This window comes from Hyaena hyaena, unplaced genomic scaffold (assembly GCF_003009895.1).
Source record: "Hyaena hyaena isolate Hyena2069 unplaced genomic scaffold, ASM300989v1 scaffold_410, whole genome shotgun sequence".
NCBI classification, from domain to species: domain Eukaryota; kingdom Metazoa; phylum Chordata; class Mammalia; order Carnivora; family Hyaenidae; genus Hyaena; species Hyaena hyaena.
In genome coordinates this window covers 1,191,663-1,207,555 of record NW_024081042.1, presented here as the reverse complement: position 1 = coordinate 1,207,555, position 15,893 = coordinate 1,191,663, and the positions used below count along the sequence as shown (strand labels likewise).

At 37.6% G+C, this 15,893-nt stretch overlaps 1 protein-coding gene across 9 annotated transcripts in view; it reads left to right on the top strand.

Annotated features, from left to right (window-relative positions):
- The window catches only part of FNDC3A (fibronectin type III domain containing 3A), a 147,113-nt gene extending 136,472 nt beyond the window's left edge, over positions 1-10,641 (top strand). For all 9 annotated transcript variants that reach the window (XM_039252154.1, XM_039252156.1, XM_039252152.1 and 6 more), the window contains 2 exons: positions 1,181-1,308; positions 8,123-10,641. In XM_039252154.1, coding sequence (XP_039108085.1) covers positions 1,181-1,308; positions 8,123-8,437 — 443 coding nt within the window. In that variant the 3' untranslated portion in view covers positions 8,438-10,641. The remainder of the gene's footprint in view (positions 1-1,180; positions 1,309-8,122) is intronic.
- Positions 10,642-15,893: the final 5,252 nt, after the last annotated feature.

Below are 15,893 nucleotides of genomic sequence, written 5' to 3'. Positions count from 1 at the left end.
ACTGCGAGATCATGACCTGACCTGAAGTCAGATGCTCAACTGACTGAGCCACCCAGGCACCCCTAGTTAACTTGAACTTTTACACACTTTCACCTGTATACACAAATATCTTTAATTATAGAGGGGTTTTTTTTGTTTTTTTTTTTTTTTTTTGAGAGAGAGAGAAAGTGAGCTGGGGAAGGGGGCAGAGAGAGAATCTTAAGCAGGCTCCACACTCAGCACAGAGCTCAACAGGGTGCTTGATCTCATGACTCAGGTACCCCTCGAAGGGTTCTTATTTTAAAATGACCGTGGCTGGGGCATCTGGGTGTCTCCGTCAGTTGAGCGTCCAACTCTTGATTTCAGCTCAGGTCATCATCTCACTGTTTGTGGGATCAAGCCCAGTGTCTGGCTCTGCACTGACAGCATGAAGCCTGCATGATTTTCTCTCTCTCCCTCTCTCTGCCCCTCCCCTGCTTATTCTCTCTCATTCTCTCTCTCTCACAAAGTAAACATTTAAAAAATAAAATGACCCTGGCAAGGATTGCACTTTGTATATTTAGCCAAAATCACTAACATTCCTCGCACAGTGGACAAATCACAAAGACTAGTTCTAGACTTGAAATATGTCATTTGTTAAGCAGATCCATAGTTAGCAGGACTGTTCTTGAATATCTTTCTAATAATGTTGATGGAGTTTAACTGAGTCATTTTTTTATTCTCTCATCCAGTTTAGTGTTTACTAGCCTTAAGAAGAATGTGGATTTTAAACCTTTTTGGCCCAGCATTGAGTGAAGCAGTTGTATGTCAAGCAACTAGGAGTATTTTTCAGCTTACCCTCTTAGGAGATTTCTTAAATTACAAAATGTCATGTTCTAGTTATGCTCTTAGAAGCATCATTGACATTGTTTTAGAACTGCCATGACCCCTCTATTGGCTTTTTAGCTCAGTGAAAACAGTGCTTACCTTGACAGATCTTTCAGTCAGTCTGGCCATTGTAGCACCTGTAGATTATATGGCCTGTAGATAATAAGAGTGAACCATTAACCATTTCTCTACAAATTTCAAAAATTCATTGATATTTATTTGAAGTATATAACTGGGTTTTAAAGGTTTGTTGATTTTGATTAAAACGTATCTATGTGATGTGCCAAATTTAAAATCAAGTAGAGCAGATTTTATTTGTATTTGTTCTCTACAGCCCCCAAAATAGAGAAAATAAATGATCACATTTGTGAAATTACATGGGAGTGTTTACAACCAATGAAAGGTGATCCAGTTATTTACAGTCTTCAAGTTATGTTGGGAAAAGATTCAGAATTTAAACAGGTACGTGCTAAAATGTAATTCTGTGGATACTTATTTTTATTTCTCATTTTAATGTACTTGCAGTGTAATATTTGACTATCTTTATCTTCCTAATTAAAAAACATTTGTTTAGTACTTACTGTGTTCCTAAGATTAGTAACTACATAGTATCTCAGGATTCAAAATATTTTAAGTGTGAGCTATATATTTAACAGATTATTTATTCATTTGACAAGAATATATTTAACTGTGTGCCAGGCATTCAGGATATATAACTCTGTACAGAAAGTTCTTGGCCTCTGTGGAGCTTACATTCAGTAAAAAAAGATAATAAAAGCAATTATATCTTATATTAGATACAATCTAATGTTAGTGATAAGTACAGTGGAGAAAAAAATAAAACTGGGTAAAAGGAATAAGCAGTCATTGTAGGGAGAGACAGCTATTGCTATTTCATACAGGGCAATCGGGTGACAATTCACCAAAGGAGGTGAATATGGGGAGAACAGTGTTATAAGAAGAGGAAGCGGTAGGTGTGCAAAAACATGCTTGTTAAATTTAATGAGCAACAAGGAGGCCAATATGGGGTTCTGCGAGCAATGGGAAAAATAGTAGATGAAGTCAAGTAGCTCATAGTAAAGAAGGTCTGTGAGTGGTATGAAAATCATATAGGGCATTATAGGCCACACTGTGACTTTTATTCCATGTAAAATGAGAACCCAGTGGAGGATTTTGACCAGAGTAGTCATATGATTGGTCACAAGGTCATTTTGACTAGAATGGGATACAGGGAGAAGCAGAGAACATTAGGGAGGCTTCCATCATCATCATCATCATATCATTATTATTATTATTATTACTATTATTATACACTGTTTTAAATATGACAGTATTCAGTCATTATGGAAGCCTAGCAGAAGTGTCACTTACGGGGCTGAGAAATTTCAGATATTGGGTAGATGAAAGTAGGCTCCATGCTGTCAGTGAAGAGCCCAGCATGGGGCTCAACCTCACAGACCTTGAGATCATGACCTGAGCCGAAATCAGGAGTCAGACACTTAACCGATTGAGCCACCCAGGCACTTCAGAATATTTTTTCAATATAGATCTAATTTTTTTCTTTCAAGTTTTAAGTATAGAAGTGCAATTTCTTAAGCAAAATTATAAGGCTCCAAAGAGTCAGATTATATTTGGCATATGATTGTTTTTCTTTATTAAGCCATCTGCAAATTGACATGATAATTAGATTTGAATATAATTTACAGATAAGCAGGTTTCCTTCCAAGGAGGAAGCAAAATTAATATTTAAAAAAAATGTAATTGCATTAAATGTTTAAAGGAAATAGGGACCCCAGATTTGAGTAGTATATGAATTTTAATAAACATATCACTACATGAAATATCAATGCTAATTCTAACTTAACTTAAAAGTTAAATCAGTTCTTTCATTACTTTCACTTACCTTTGATTGTAAGCATGCTATAAAACTTAAAATACTGATTTGCTTAGAACTTCATTATACATATGCTTATCTAAATCTCTTAAATGTTTTAAAAATTTATTGGCGAGTTATACTCCAAAAGTTTGAAGGGCTTTTTAAGAGTTCAGGTTCATTCATGGAATTTAATATTTTAGTTAAAATTTATTTGATAATCAACACACATGTATTAAATACTATGTTTAGAATTATGGGGGGTGGTTACAGTATTAATAGGTTACTGTTCTGATTTTAAGAAAGTTGTTTAGAATATAATAAGGCAAGCAAAAATTTTATAGTCATGACATTTTACATAGCCAAACAAATAAAAGGTCACAATAAAGATAAAACATACTTTACAAAGAGGAATGATTTATTCCACCTGGACTTCTGGAATGTTTTCTAAAAGGAGTACCATTTAAGTAAGGGGATGCATGGTGACACTGGTGAGCTTAGAAGGAACCATGAACTTAAGTGTGACTTGAGTAAGACTCAAGTTAAGTTGGTGGTTGAGTTTCTCAACAGCCTATAAAAAATCTCTTTAACCTATAATGCTGCTGGGATTGGGGATTTAAAAGCAAATTCTCCTGGCAGCAACAAGTCGTCATGACCCTGGGCTAAGCTTAAAAGTTTGGGACAAAGAAGGGAAGAATAGAAACAAATTGATTTTTTTTTTTTTTTTTTTGTATTCTTCCTTTTCTTCATCCCACTTTGATCAGCTTTGGAAAACCCTTTGCTGCCTTCTTGCTGCTCCATGCCCCCTTCTGTAGCACCTCACCTAAAATGTCCCGTTCTCTACAGTTACACTCTCCCTGACTCATGCCTCATGCCTGACACACATTGTAACTCCCGTATACACAGGTTAGCTGACCTTAGTAGCATTAGGAGAAAGACTATTTGCTTGGGAAGTTTCCTACCAAAGGCAGGTGTCTACTGGTTCTGTAATCCCCTCAGAGGTGTATACATTTTTAAAAGCAAGTAAGTGCTCTTTTACCAAAATGACATGTCAGTTAGTGTAACAGATGAAGTAAAAATATTGGGGGATCAACCTCACCTGGGAGTCTGTACCTAAGACCCTTTTGTGTCACATATCATTATGTTGCAAGTACCAGGGAAACCAACTCAGACTGGTACAATCAAGTGTAAATCCTCTTAGGGAGAAGCCTGAAGGTTAGCAGTCTTCAGGACTGTGTGATTCAGAAGCTCAGTGAAGTTGTCAGGGGCATGGTTTTTCTCATAGTCGTCAGTGGCTGCCAGTAGCCATAAGGAACTTACTGTCCCTCATTCACATTCAGGGAAAAGAAAGCACTTAGATTGCAAAGCCATTCCTGAACGAATGACTGTTACAGGGTTTAAGCCAACCAGAGGCCTCCTCTGGAGTTAATAATGAGGCCAGCTTCTCTCAATACATGGATTGGGTAAGGAAAGTTTGATACCCCATCAAAAATCAGTACTGTTGGTAGTGTTGGAGAATGGGTGCTGTGACAGTGGCCTTTTGGATTCTGTCCAACTTCTTTTATTCTTCTGAACTTACATTCCCAAAAACAGTGTTCCTCAGAGTGGCCTGCAGACCCCATGAACCTGAATGTCTTAAGAGCTGAGACAATGATTGCTTTCCTTCTTTTGTTTTCTTTTTTTTAAGTTCTAAGTGGTGCTTATGCACAATAAACTTAAGAACTGCTCTGAAATCTCCCAAGTTCACTTATAACTCCCTCAGCAGTAAGAGAGGGGAAGAATGGTTATAGACAAGAGCTATGTGGCTATTTGTCTACGTTCGTTTTGAGGGTTTTTTACTGTTCTCTTCATGTATTGATCACTATGAAATAAGTATTTGCAATAGTATAAACAAGTCTGTACTCATCCTAAAAATAATTTATTGTTAAAAATCACTGTCTAATACTAACTGATATAAATAATATATACTGTGCATGTTACTCAGGGTAAAATCAGATTGTGGATGTGTAACATACACAGAAAGTAGAAATAGTTAAACAGAGTGTTTCTTTATAATGATAACTTCAGAAGTGGTTATCTTTGATAGTAAACATGTTTACTCATCCTTAAAAGGTAACAAAGGACTGTTTTATATTTTTGTATGAGTTCTTAGTAAATTCATCTAGCCAACCAAATAGGCTTTTAGAATGTCAATATGGGGGGCGCCTGGGTGGCTTAGTCGGTTGAGCGTCCGACTTTCGCTTGGGTCATGATCTCGCGGTTCGTGGGTTCGAGCCCCGTGTCGGGCTCTGTGCTGTCTGCCAGCTCTGAGCCTGGAGCCTGTTTCAGTCTGTGACTCCCTCTCTCTCTGACCCTCCCCTGCTCACGCTGTCTCTCTCTCTTTCCTAGAAATAAATAAAAAACATTTTTAAAAAATTAAAAAAAAAAGAAAAAAGAATGTCAATGATATAAACAGTAAGATACTGGTTTCATTTTTATTGGCCCCTGTTGTACAATTGTTAAAGTTTTCCTATAAAATTCTGTTGCATTTGGGATACTGTTTCAAAGTTCTTAGCCAGCTAAACATGCACAAACATCATAAGCTTAAATTTTGTCTGCAGTTGTCAATTAAAATGCAAAGTAAAAACCATAATCTCTTTACCTGCCATTTTAACTGTAAATCTGCAATAATATTTGTCATTCTCATCCTAAAATGGATACTTGATTGATAGCAAATATAAAGAACTGTTTTATTTTTTGTTTTAACTATATCTAATTATAAGTCATCTGTGAGTAATAGCTACAGGCCAAAAATTACGAAGTTTTGAGTTTTACTTGCCCTTTTCTGTTTACTAAGATCATAATAATTTTACCTTGTCAGTATGAACTGCAGGAGTGGAAACGGTGTTTTTCATCTTAATTTTTATTTCTCAGTCTCAGACCTAACCCACGTTACCTCAGGCTTGAAGCTCATTTTGAATAGCTTTACTTAGATATATGAACATTTTTATAATTAGCTTTAGCAAGTTTTATCTGTTCAGTCCTGTATCTGCAGTCACCTATAAAATGTCTCCTTGTTCAGATATCCTACCAACATCTGAAACACAAAATTGAAAGCTCAACCTCATTATCTTCCCTCCCAATCTCTCCTCTCCAAACTCTTCACTTTATCACTGTCAAAAATACTAACATTGTTCTGGTCCCCACATTTTGAACTCTGAAAGAAATTTTTTTTTTTTTTGCCTGCCAACTTAAATAAAAATCATTTCTAAAAATGATCCATAAAAACTATATACCAAAACCTCGTATCCCTGTGTTTTCATACAGCAAGAACCCCTATCCTGCCCAGTTCCCTCAATCCCTCATTCAGCTTTATAATTGAGATTCCTTAAACACTGTTTAAATAACATACACCTAAACTGGCCCCCGTAGAAATAAACCTCAGTTTCCAGCTAGTGTTCTGAATATATTCCTCATGTCTGTCAAATCCCTTCTCCTATCACCCTCATACCATTTGTTGAGTTTTTTCCCATAACCATATTACCATGCCCATTTGGAGACCAATGGAAAGTAAAGAAAAATTTAAAGACATATAAATGCTACCCATTATATACATATGACAAATACATATTTTTTATTTTTACTATTTTGGACTCATTGTATGTGTACTCTTTGACACTGCTTTTTTTTTTTTTTTTTAATGTTTTATTTATTTCTGAGAGAGAGAGAGGGAGAGAGAGAAAGAGACAGCGTGAGCAGGGGAGGGCCAGAGAGAGAGGGAGACACAGAATTCGAAACAGGCTCCAGGCTCTGAGCTAGCTGTTAGCACAGAGCCTGATGCGGGACTCGAACCCATGAACCTCAAGATCATGACCTGAGCTGAAGCCGGATGCTTAACCAACTGAGCCACCCAGGTGCCCCGACACTGCTTTCTAATACTTAGTCTTCTAATTTACTGACGTTACTCCTTTTACCATGGTCCAGACATGAACATTACTACATTTCCACTCCCTGTATTGCTCATCTGCATCCTCAGAACTAATGCATATTTACCATTTTCTTTGCTTCATCGTAAGTCTTACTTCCTTTATAAAAGCTCCTTTATAGATACGCAGCATCCACTGACACATTTTGACATATACATAGTAAATAATTCACTAATTTGGGCCTTTACCTATTACGTGCTCGATTCCAAAGACACAAAATGAGACAAAGCTCTTACCTTGCTCCTTTGGGAGCAAATCTGTGTGTAAAAATTGAGATTTACAACATAGATACAACTGAAGCAGCTAAAATTGCTTGAAAGAATGCTTGTGTAGGTTTGGGTTGATTCGATTTACAGCCCACCATCTAGCTGGAAAAACTCAACTGGGCAGTCACTAATGAGCCTTGGTTTTCTCATTTCTATATAGAATGAGGGAAGGGACTCAGTAGAAATGATAGCTTCCATATTTTTTTTTTATGCTTATTTATTTTTGAGAGACACAGACAGAGTGCAAGCAGAGGAGGGAAAGAGTGAGTGCCCAACATGGGACTCAAACTTAGGAGCCGTGAGATCCTGACCTGACCTGAGCTGAAGTCGGATGCTTAACCAACAGAGCCACCCCGGTGCCCCGATAGCTTCCATATATTGAACACTTGCTATGTGCTGGGCACTGTGCTAAGTGCTTTCACAAATACTTGTTTCATTGTCATAATTACCATACAAAATAATTTGCTCACTGTACTAAGTTAGGTGGTCTAAGATCATATGTAGAATGTGAAGTAGCAAAACAGTGCTTGGACCCAGGGGTGACCAGTTCCAGTAGATACACTCTCAGTCATTAGCACACTCTCTTGAAAATCCATGGGATTCCATCCTTGTTCTTTCCTTTTTAAGCGATGGGCAGAGGAGTTGGGTTTTAACATCCAGTTCTGTGTTTGTAAGTGATTACTTAAAGTTTATGAAATAATTCACCATAGACATCTATAGAAAGTTCCCCATGCTCATCCATTGTTACAGCGAATGTTTGAAATTGTACAGAAACCACTTTTGCAAAGATAACAAAGGAGTATGGTTTCTCTTTTCATGGAATGGTTTCACAGAAGTTTGACTTCTTACATTTGAAGAAACTAGGGAAATGTCCATGGGCTGATTTAGCTTGTTCTGTAGCTACTTTGGGGGCAGATCTTCTCTCCTTAATTGATCTGTAAGTTCTGTGAGGATGGATTTCACATCCTCACTTTTCCAGTTTCTTCTGCCTTTAAACAGTGGATAAGCTCTTTAATGTAAAGACAGGTATTTTTTAAATGTCATTAAAAAGATTAAAATAGTGGCACTTCACTAGCTTTAATGTCAGAAATAATTCTAAAACTAGCCAGTTGTAAAATAGATTTTCTCCCTAGCCTTCACACATAATTCTTTTTCTACCATCTTATTAACAGATTTACAAAGGTCCCGACTCTTCATTCCGGTATTCAAGCCTTCAGCTGAACTGTGAATATCGTTTCCGTGTGTGTGCCATTCGCCAGTGCCAAGACCCTGTGGGGCACCAGGACCTAGTAGGTCCCTACAGCACAACAGTGCTCTTTATCTCTCAGAGGACTGAGCCACCAGCCAGCACCGACAGAGACACTGTGGAGAGCACGAGGGCCCGGCGGGCACTGAGTGATGAGCAGTGTGCCGCAGTCATCCTCGTGCTTTTTGCTTTCTTTTCCATTTTGATTGCCTTTATCATTCAGTACTTTGTAATCAAGTGAAAATATAACTTTATTTTTTAATACTGTATTACATTTTATTTTGTCATGTACTAAAATTATTTCTGTATTGCTTTTACAAAAAACAGTGGCATTTAGCACTGGCATTGAGACTATAATACATCATTTTTTGCCATTTTCAATGCTTATATCATTAGGTAGAGGCTGGCACCTTATTAGAATGCAAGCCACAGAAATAGCAATTTTTGGCTTTTTGGTTGGGACTTTATTCTTTGTCTTTTTTTCTTTTGTTCTTTTTTTTTTACATGCCTTCTTGTAAAACATACTTTTTAAGAGGCAACAATATATAATTGGTATTTTGACCAGTCAGCATGAGTGTAACAGTGACAACCCAATCTGTTTGTTTTAAAGATAACACCTAGTGAAAAATTCAAAATGATTAAAATTTACACTAACATGCTATAAAAAAATGTTAAAGTCTGATGCTGTGAAAGCAATCTAGTGCTATATTTCTACCTCCTCATTTGTCTTAATTATTTGGTAAGTGGGATTATGATGAATAACTGGAGGGGCTTAGCAGACAAAAACTGGATGAAAGAATATGCATGGAAAAAAAGGAACTTCTTGTTTGATAAATGTGGAGTTCTTCATTACAAGTATATATTCATGAACTCACAGAGAAGTCACTTAAAGAAAGCACAGACAGTTTACTTGGCCTAAAATATTTTAATGTTTACTTAAAAAGCACCTCTTCAGGTCTGGGGAACATGGAAAAGAACAGAGGACTTACAGATACTTTTTAAAAGTAATCATACTCAGCTCTGAATTTCAGACCTACTTAATTTGGTTTTTGTGAGCCTTTGAACTATATGTATGTGTGTGAGGACATGCACGTACATATATGGCACATATATAAACTATACATACCAAGTTTAGAAATATATATATATACACACTCACTCCATCTATCGGATAGGCTAATTTTGAAGAACTCCCATAAGTTTTGCTGCTTCTCCTATAACTACTGCCATCACCATCAGAATTCATAATCAAACCTAACCTTTTTGTTTGGGACACCAAATCCGAAGACAAAATTAATTTGCACCAGTAAACTTCAAGCTGCTTTCTTTCTTGAAAAACTAATGTTTAATGTAATGTCTGTCTGGATACTGTTCCAAATTGTTGATTGCATGTGGTTAATGTTGCATTAGAGCACTTTGCAATTGCATAATTCATTAATGTTTTGTGAGCTTGCATTTGTGAGTTATTGGATGATCAGATTGAATTTTGTCAAGTATCACGTTGTACATCTTGCATAGATGTCGATGACTGCCAGTAATAATACAGTTTGTAATGAAACTATCTAAAATTCTCGTTTTATCACATCTGTTATCTGTAAAACACTTGTAACTACCCTTTTTAATTTATTATTTGAATTTTAGGATAGTGAATCACTAATTTTTAGTTGCTGGGGTTAGCATTTTAGTGATTACTAAGCACTTCTGTCAGTCTTTGAAAACAGGACATATGTTTTGTGCTTTGAAGATCTCTGAAGAATTTCTCTTATATTAGAAATGGGCATGTATTGTAATTGTTTAATGTCAAATGATCTGTGCTGTAGAAAAAAACATTAACCTTTGTTCAAAAAAGAAACGGATAAACTTGGCCTTTCCAAGTGGTAAGAATGATCTGTCACTATAATATACTGTATGTTTACATTTTATTTAAATTTAATCTCTTATGTATAGGCTAACTTTCCCCCAAAACTACAGTAATTGCAATTATTTTCTAGAAACTTCATAAAAGTGCCACATTTGGCAGTACAAATGAGTTTGAGTGTAATAGCCCAGAGATTTCTATATAGTTGAATGTCTAAAATGGTAAAATATGCCACTGTGGCAGTTACAGTGGCTTATGTTTTTCATAGTAACTCAAATGAACTCCTATTTTTGATAGTAAATGTCATTTAATAGTGTACTTGCCATTTGAGCCTCACTGCAAAATCAGTGCAGAGGAGAAAACAATTTTTAATGTAATCTTGATTTTACCTCATATACTGTACATTCCAAAAACTCTAAACTTTTTAAAGATTATAGATACACTACCAAACATATCACCTTAAAATTGTATAAGGTTGAACTTCATACAAATGAAAAAAAATATAATCTCATAAAAATACATAACTATGTAGCAAAAGTGTCTTTAAAATCCATGGAAAATAAAAGTTGTATCATTCTTTTTTGAGATATGTTTATTGTATTCATAAACACTCATTACTTGCTGCTGCTTTCAGAAAATGAAATGTTATGGTTTCCCTTCTTGCAGTGGTCTTACAATAGGTTTTTTTGTTTTGTTCTATTTTTTAGCAGTATTCAACTCTTCAGCGTGAGAAAACCCCCATGTTCAAGAAGGTAGCATCCAGTAGATTAAAGAATAAAGTTAGAAGCTTTATCCTAGTGACTTGATTTTGTGCAAATCTCTAGATATCTTGCTTCCTTTACAAATACAAATATGGATGGCTCTGAGGTAAAGTTCTCATTGGAAAGGAAATCTCTGACCTCTCCATTCCTTTCCTGCTTTCTTTGTCTATTTCCTAGTACCTTCTTTCTCCCCCCTCCAGGGGCTTAGAACCTTCCTCACACTGGCACTGCCATCTGCCCCCAGGTCTTTCCTCCACCAGGAAGTTCAATATGCCCACCTACAATACTATGCCAGAAAGTTCAGCTCATGCCTGAAAATTCTTGCACGTACCAGAAAATTCTGTGTATCCTCTTACTTATCCCCTGTTAAAATTAAAATCCACAAATCTCAAATGGGGATGCACTGCTTTTTTTTAAAGTTTCTGTTTAAATTTCAGGGTCGTCTAGGTGCCTCCATTGGTTGAGCGTCTGACTTTGGCTCAGGTCATGATCTCACGGTTTGTGGGTTCAATCTCCACATCAGGCACTGTGCTGACAGCTCAGAGCCTGGACCCTGCTTTGAATTCTGTGTCTCCCTCTCTTTCTGCCCCTCCCCTGCTCACACTCTGGGTCTCTGTCTCAAATATTTAAAAATTTTTTAATTTCAATTAGTTAACATACAGTGTACTACTAGTTTTAGGTGTACAACGTAGGGATTCAACACTTCAGTACATCACCTGGTGCCCACAAATGCACTCCTTAATCCATATCACCTGTCTAACTCCCACAACCTCCTACTCCCCCCCCCCCCCACCTACCCTCTGGTAAACATCAGTTTGTTATCTATAGTTGAGAGTCTGTTTCTTGGTTTGCCTCTCCCTTTTATTCTTGTCTTTGCAGGTACCACAAGTTTAAGATGTTAGGCTGGGGAAGAGATATTTCAAATATAGGGACATCACTTCACAAAGGAAACTTAAGTATGAATCCAGCCTTGAGAAGACTATGATACTGATTAACAGTGTTGCAGGTCTTTTTTTCTTTTTCCTGTAGTTTGGAAAAGGAATTGTATACATCATGTTTGAACTCCATGAATCAAACATGTCTGTGTCCAGAGTCGTGCCTTCAAATGTTTAGATGCTAGAAGGACTATTTTTCATCTTATATAATAAAAAGGATACTTGCTATGGGAAATTTGCCAAGGAGAAAATTTTTGAAGCCATGTCTTACTCAAATCATGATCGCTTGCATCTATTCACCACTAAATGTGTGCTAGGCATTGCAATCAATGCTTTACTTTAGTTATATAATCCTCTTAATTGTTCTATTAATTATAAACTGAAGCACAGAGGAGTCCAGGACCTGCCAAAAGTCACATGGTTAAAAATAGTAGAGCTGAGTCATGCCCAGGTGGCTCAGTCAGGCATCTGACTCTTGGTTTCTACTCAGGTCATGTTCTCACAGTTTGTGGGTTCAAGCCCCACATCAGGTTCCGTGGTGTCAGTGCAGAGACTGCTTAGGATTCTCTTGCTCACTCGCTCACTCTCGTGCCCCTCCCCTGCTCATCCTTGTTCTGTCTCAAAAAAAAAAAGTGGTGAGGCTGAGATTTGAATCCAGGAGCCCCCACATTTGACCACTAACCTCTGCTGTCTCTCCCACAAGTACTGAATTCAAGAAAGAAATCAAATTAATAATTTAATGCATTGATAGTATTTATTGAGTACTTTCTGCATGCAAAGCATTGTGCTAAACACTTCTATCCAAAACAATCCACAGCCCTCTAAGGACTGAACAGAAATCAGACAAGGAGAATCTGGTCCAAGTATCACACTAAATGAGAGCTCTAATTTCTTTCCTCTACAATTTCATACTTTGATACTTTGACTCCCATTTTGAGCTTACACCCAGCCCCAGAAACAACTCACTCTCAAATATTCATCCAAGGATGATAGTGCCTTTATTGCCCCTTCAACAAATCTAGAATAGGTAAATCCGCAAAGACAGGAGGTTAGTGGTTGCCAGAGGCTGGAGGGAGGGCAAAATGGAGAGGAAGTGCTTAATGGGTATGAGGTTTTATTTTGAAAATGTTTTAGATCTCTAGGAGGGTCATGGTTCCACAACACTGAATATATTAAATGCATTAAATTCTTTAAAATGGTTAATTTTACATTATGTAAATTTCACCTCAGTATTTTAAAAGGAATATAAGATGAACCTAGAGACCAATATACAGACAGCATAGGACTAGGGAATCCTGGACATCATCGAATCAATAGAACTGACCATTTTCCTAAGGACACAGGCCAGCTTCTCACTTCCTTTTCAAACTTCCCAGACCTCCTTGGATGTTTCCACTCCTTTTAGTGGGTGAGTTGAATTTTTTATGATTGTTCATGATGGTAATTAAATGATTTGGCCTGCCCAGGCCTAAGTTATCAGTTCTGTCTCATACTCTTAATATTTCTGGGATGATTCAGTAGCCTTAGAGAAAAAACTACGTTTTGCAGCACAGTTTGCCAATGACAACTGTGTGCAGTAGGAATGTTCATATATAGTGGTATAAGACCTTGTTTCTCACCACCTACATTCTGAAAAGTAATCTAGAAGGACACATTTGAGGAAAATTCATGTATTAGGTGCTCAAGTAATACTAATGGAATTAATGTAAGTCTCTGATTCAGGCCCATGTAAATCAGCATGAAGTCTAGTGTCTAATCATGCTGTGAAAAACTTGGTGTCCATTCATTGTAAATCTGTCTCAGAATGACTTCCAAAGAGTAAAGAGTAAAACCACAAGGGGCCTAGGGAGTACACACATTCCCAATGTCATTTAGAATTTTGGGGACGCCTGGGTGGCTAAGTCAGTAAAGTGTCCAACTCTTGATCAGGTCCTGATCACCCGGTCATTAGATGGAGTCCTCCATCAGCTTAAGATGCTCTCTCCCTCTGCCCCTCCCCTGTATGCATGTACAGGTGCAAGGTCTCTTTAAATTTTTTTTTTATTTTATGGGGACCAAGTTTTAAAATATACTATAAACCCCCTGTAAATAAGAGTATGGCACTGCTGTACATCTGGAAAAATAAAAAGAGAAAAACTCTGAAAAAGCAATGAGAGGGGACCAGCCCCACTAAATTATAAAGCCTCAATGTCTTAATGATATTAGCACACACGCGCGCGTGCACACACACACACACACACACACACACCAAAAAACAAAAAACAAAACAACAAAAAAACTAACAACAGAAAGCCCCTAGTCTCAAGAACATGCAGGAATTGAGTATTTGGTAAAGCTGGAAAGTCAGTGGAGTAAAAATGTACAATAGATGAAGTTGAGACAACTGCCATCCACCTAAAAATTAAACTTGGATCCACATCTCACATACACCTTACACCACAATGAATTCCAAATGAATCAAACATTTAAAAAAATTTTTTTTTTAATGTTTATTTCTTTTTGAGAGAGAAAGAGACAGGGTGAGTGGGGAAGGAACAGAGAGAGGGAGACACAGAATCCGAAGCAAGCTCCAGGCTCTGAGCTGTCAGCACAGAGCCTGATGCGGGGCTCAAACCCACGAACCGTGAGATCATGACCCGAGCCAAAGTCAGATGCTTAACCAACTGAGCCACTCAGGTGCCCCCAAACATTTAAGTGTAAACAATGAAACTAAATAAAAGATGTGAGAGAATTCCTTTATAATCCTGGCATGGGAGTGGCCCTTCAAATCATGTCTCAAAATACAGAAGCCACAAAAGGAAAGATGGATCATTTCAATGTTATATTAACAGAAAAGGAAATACAAAGAACTCAAACATATGACGAGATGCTCAAACTTATTCATAACAAGAAAATGCAAAATGCAAAAACTATCATGACAAAACTGCAAATTTTTGGTTACAAACTCTGTCAGTAACGCTGTACAGAGAATTGTACAATTCTTATCAAAGGAAATTACACATTGCATATACTCTTTCAACAGGCAAGTCCACCAACAAATATTTAACAGATACATCTAATCACCCACTTGTGACATCTATTGTTCAATACTACTCATTTCACCCCTGTTTGTAACAGCAAAAGACTGGAAATTAAATGAGCAACAATGGGAAAGTGATTAAATAAATTGTACATTCAAAGTAATGGGATGCTATACAGCTATAGCAAAAAGAATACAATAGCCTTCTTTTTTTTCAAGTTTATTTTGAGAGAGATTGTACACATGCACATGAGGAGGGGAGGGGCAGAGAGGGGGTGGAGAGAGAATCCCAAGCAGGGCTCCATCTCACAAAGCATGAGATCATAACCTGAGCAGAAATCCAGATTCAGATGCTTAATCGACTAAGCCACCCAGGTGCCCTACAGTAGCCTTTTATTTACTTACCTGAAAAGAATGCCAACATATTATGAAGTTAAAAAGCAAAGTGCAGAATAATGCAGGCACTCAGGGGTCCCACTCTTCGAGTCTCCTGGGTCCAGGCACCAGACAGGTGAGTGAATGAGACTTCAGGTGATGCCAGCCCCTAGCTCTCAAGTCACTCCTGGCTTCTGGATCTTTGCAGCTGAGGTCCCAGACATCATGGAACAAAGGCAAGCCATCCCTGAATTCCTGACCCACAGAATTAGCACAATAAAATGGTGTCTAAAGCCACTGAGTGGTAGGAAATTTTGTTATGCAGTAATAGTTACTGGACCACATAGTTTGAATTCCAAAACAAAATCCTTGGCCAAATATTGGTTCTCCTCCTTCAGGGCACTCCCACCCCCACACTGCTGAGGTTAGAAGAGGCCAGGTGACTTCTGGCCAATGAAATAGAAGCAGAAAAGACATTCACCTCTATATTCATTAGGGGTCAGTCAGGAAAACAGATGCTGCACTGGGTACTTATTAAGGATCATTTAACACTGGGCATCCGTGTAACAGTGTTAGAGGACTGTAAAAGCAAACAGGTGACACAGAGGTAATAACTGCTGGGAAAAGCTGCCACTCTTTGGGTTGGAAGCAAAGTGAAGATGCTGAAGGTATCAGAACCTATGAGGTTAGAGGAGGAGCCCCCAGGAACTGGGAGCCAGACATCTGAGGAGGAGCAGCTGCCTGCCTGC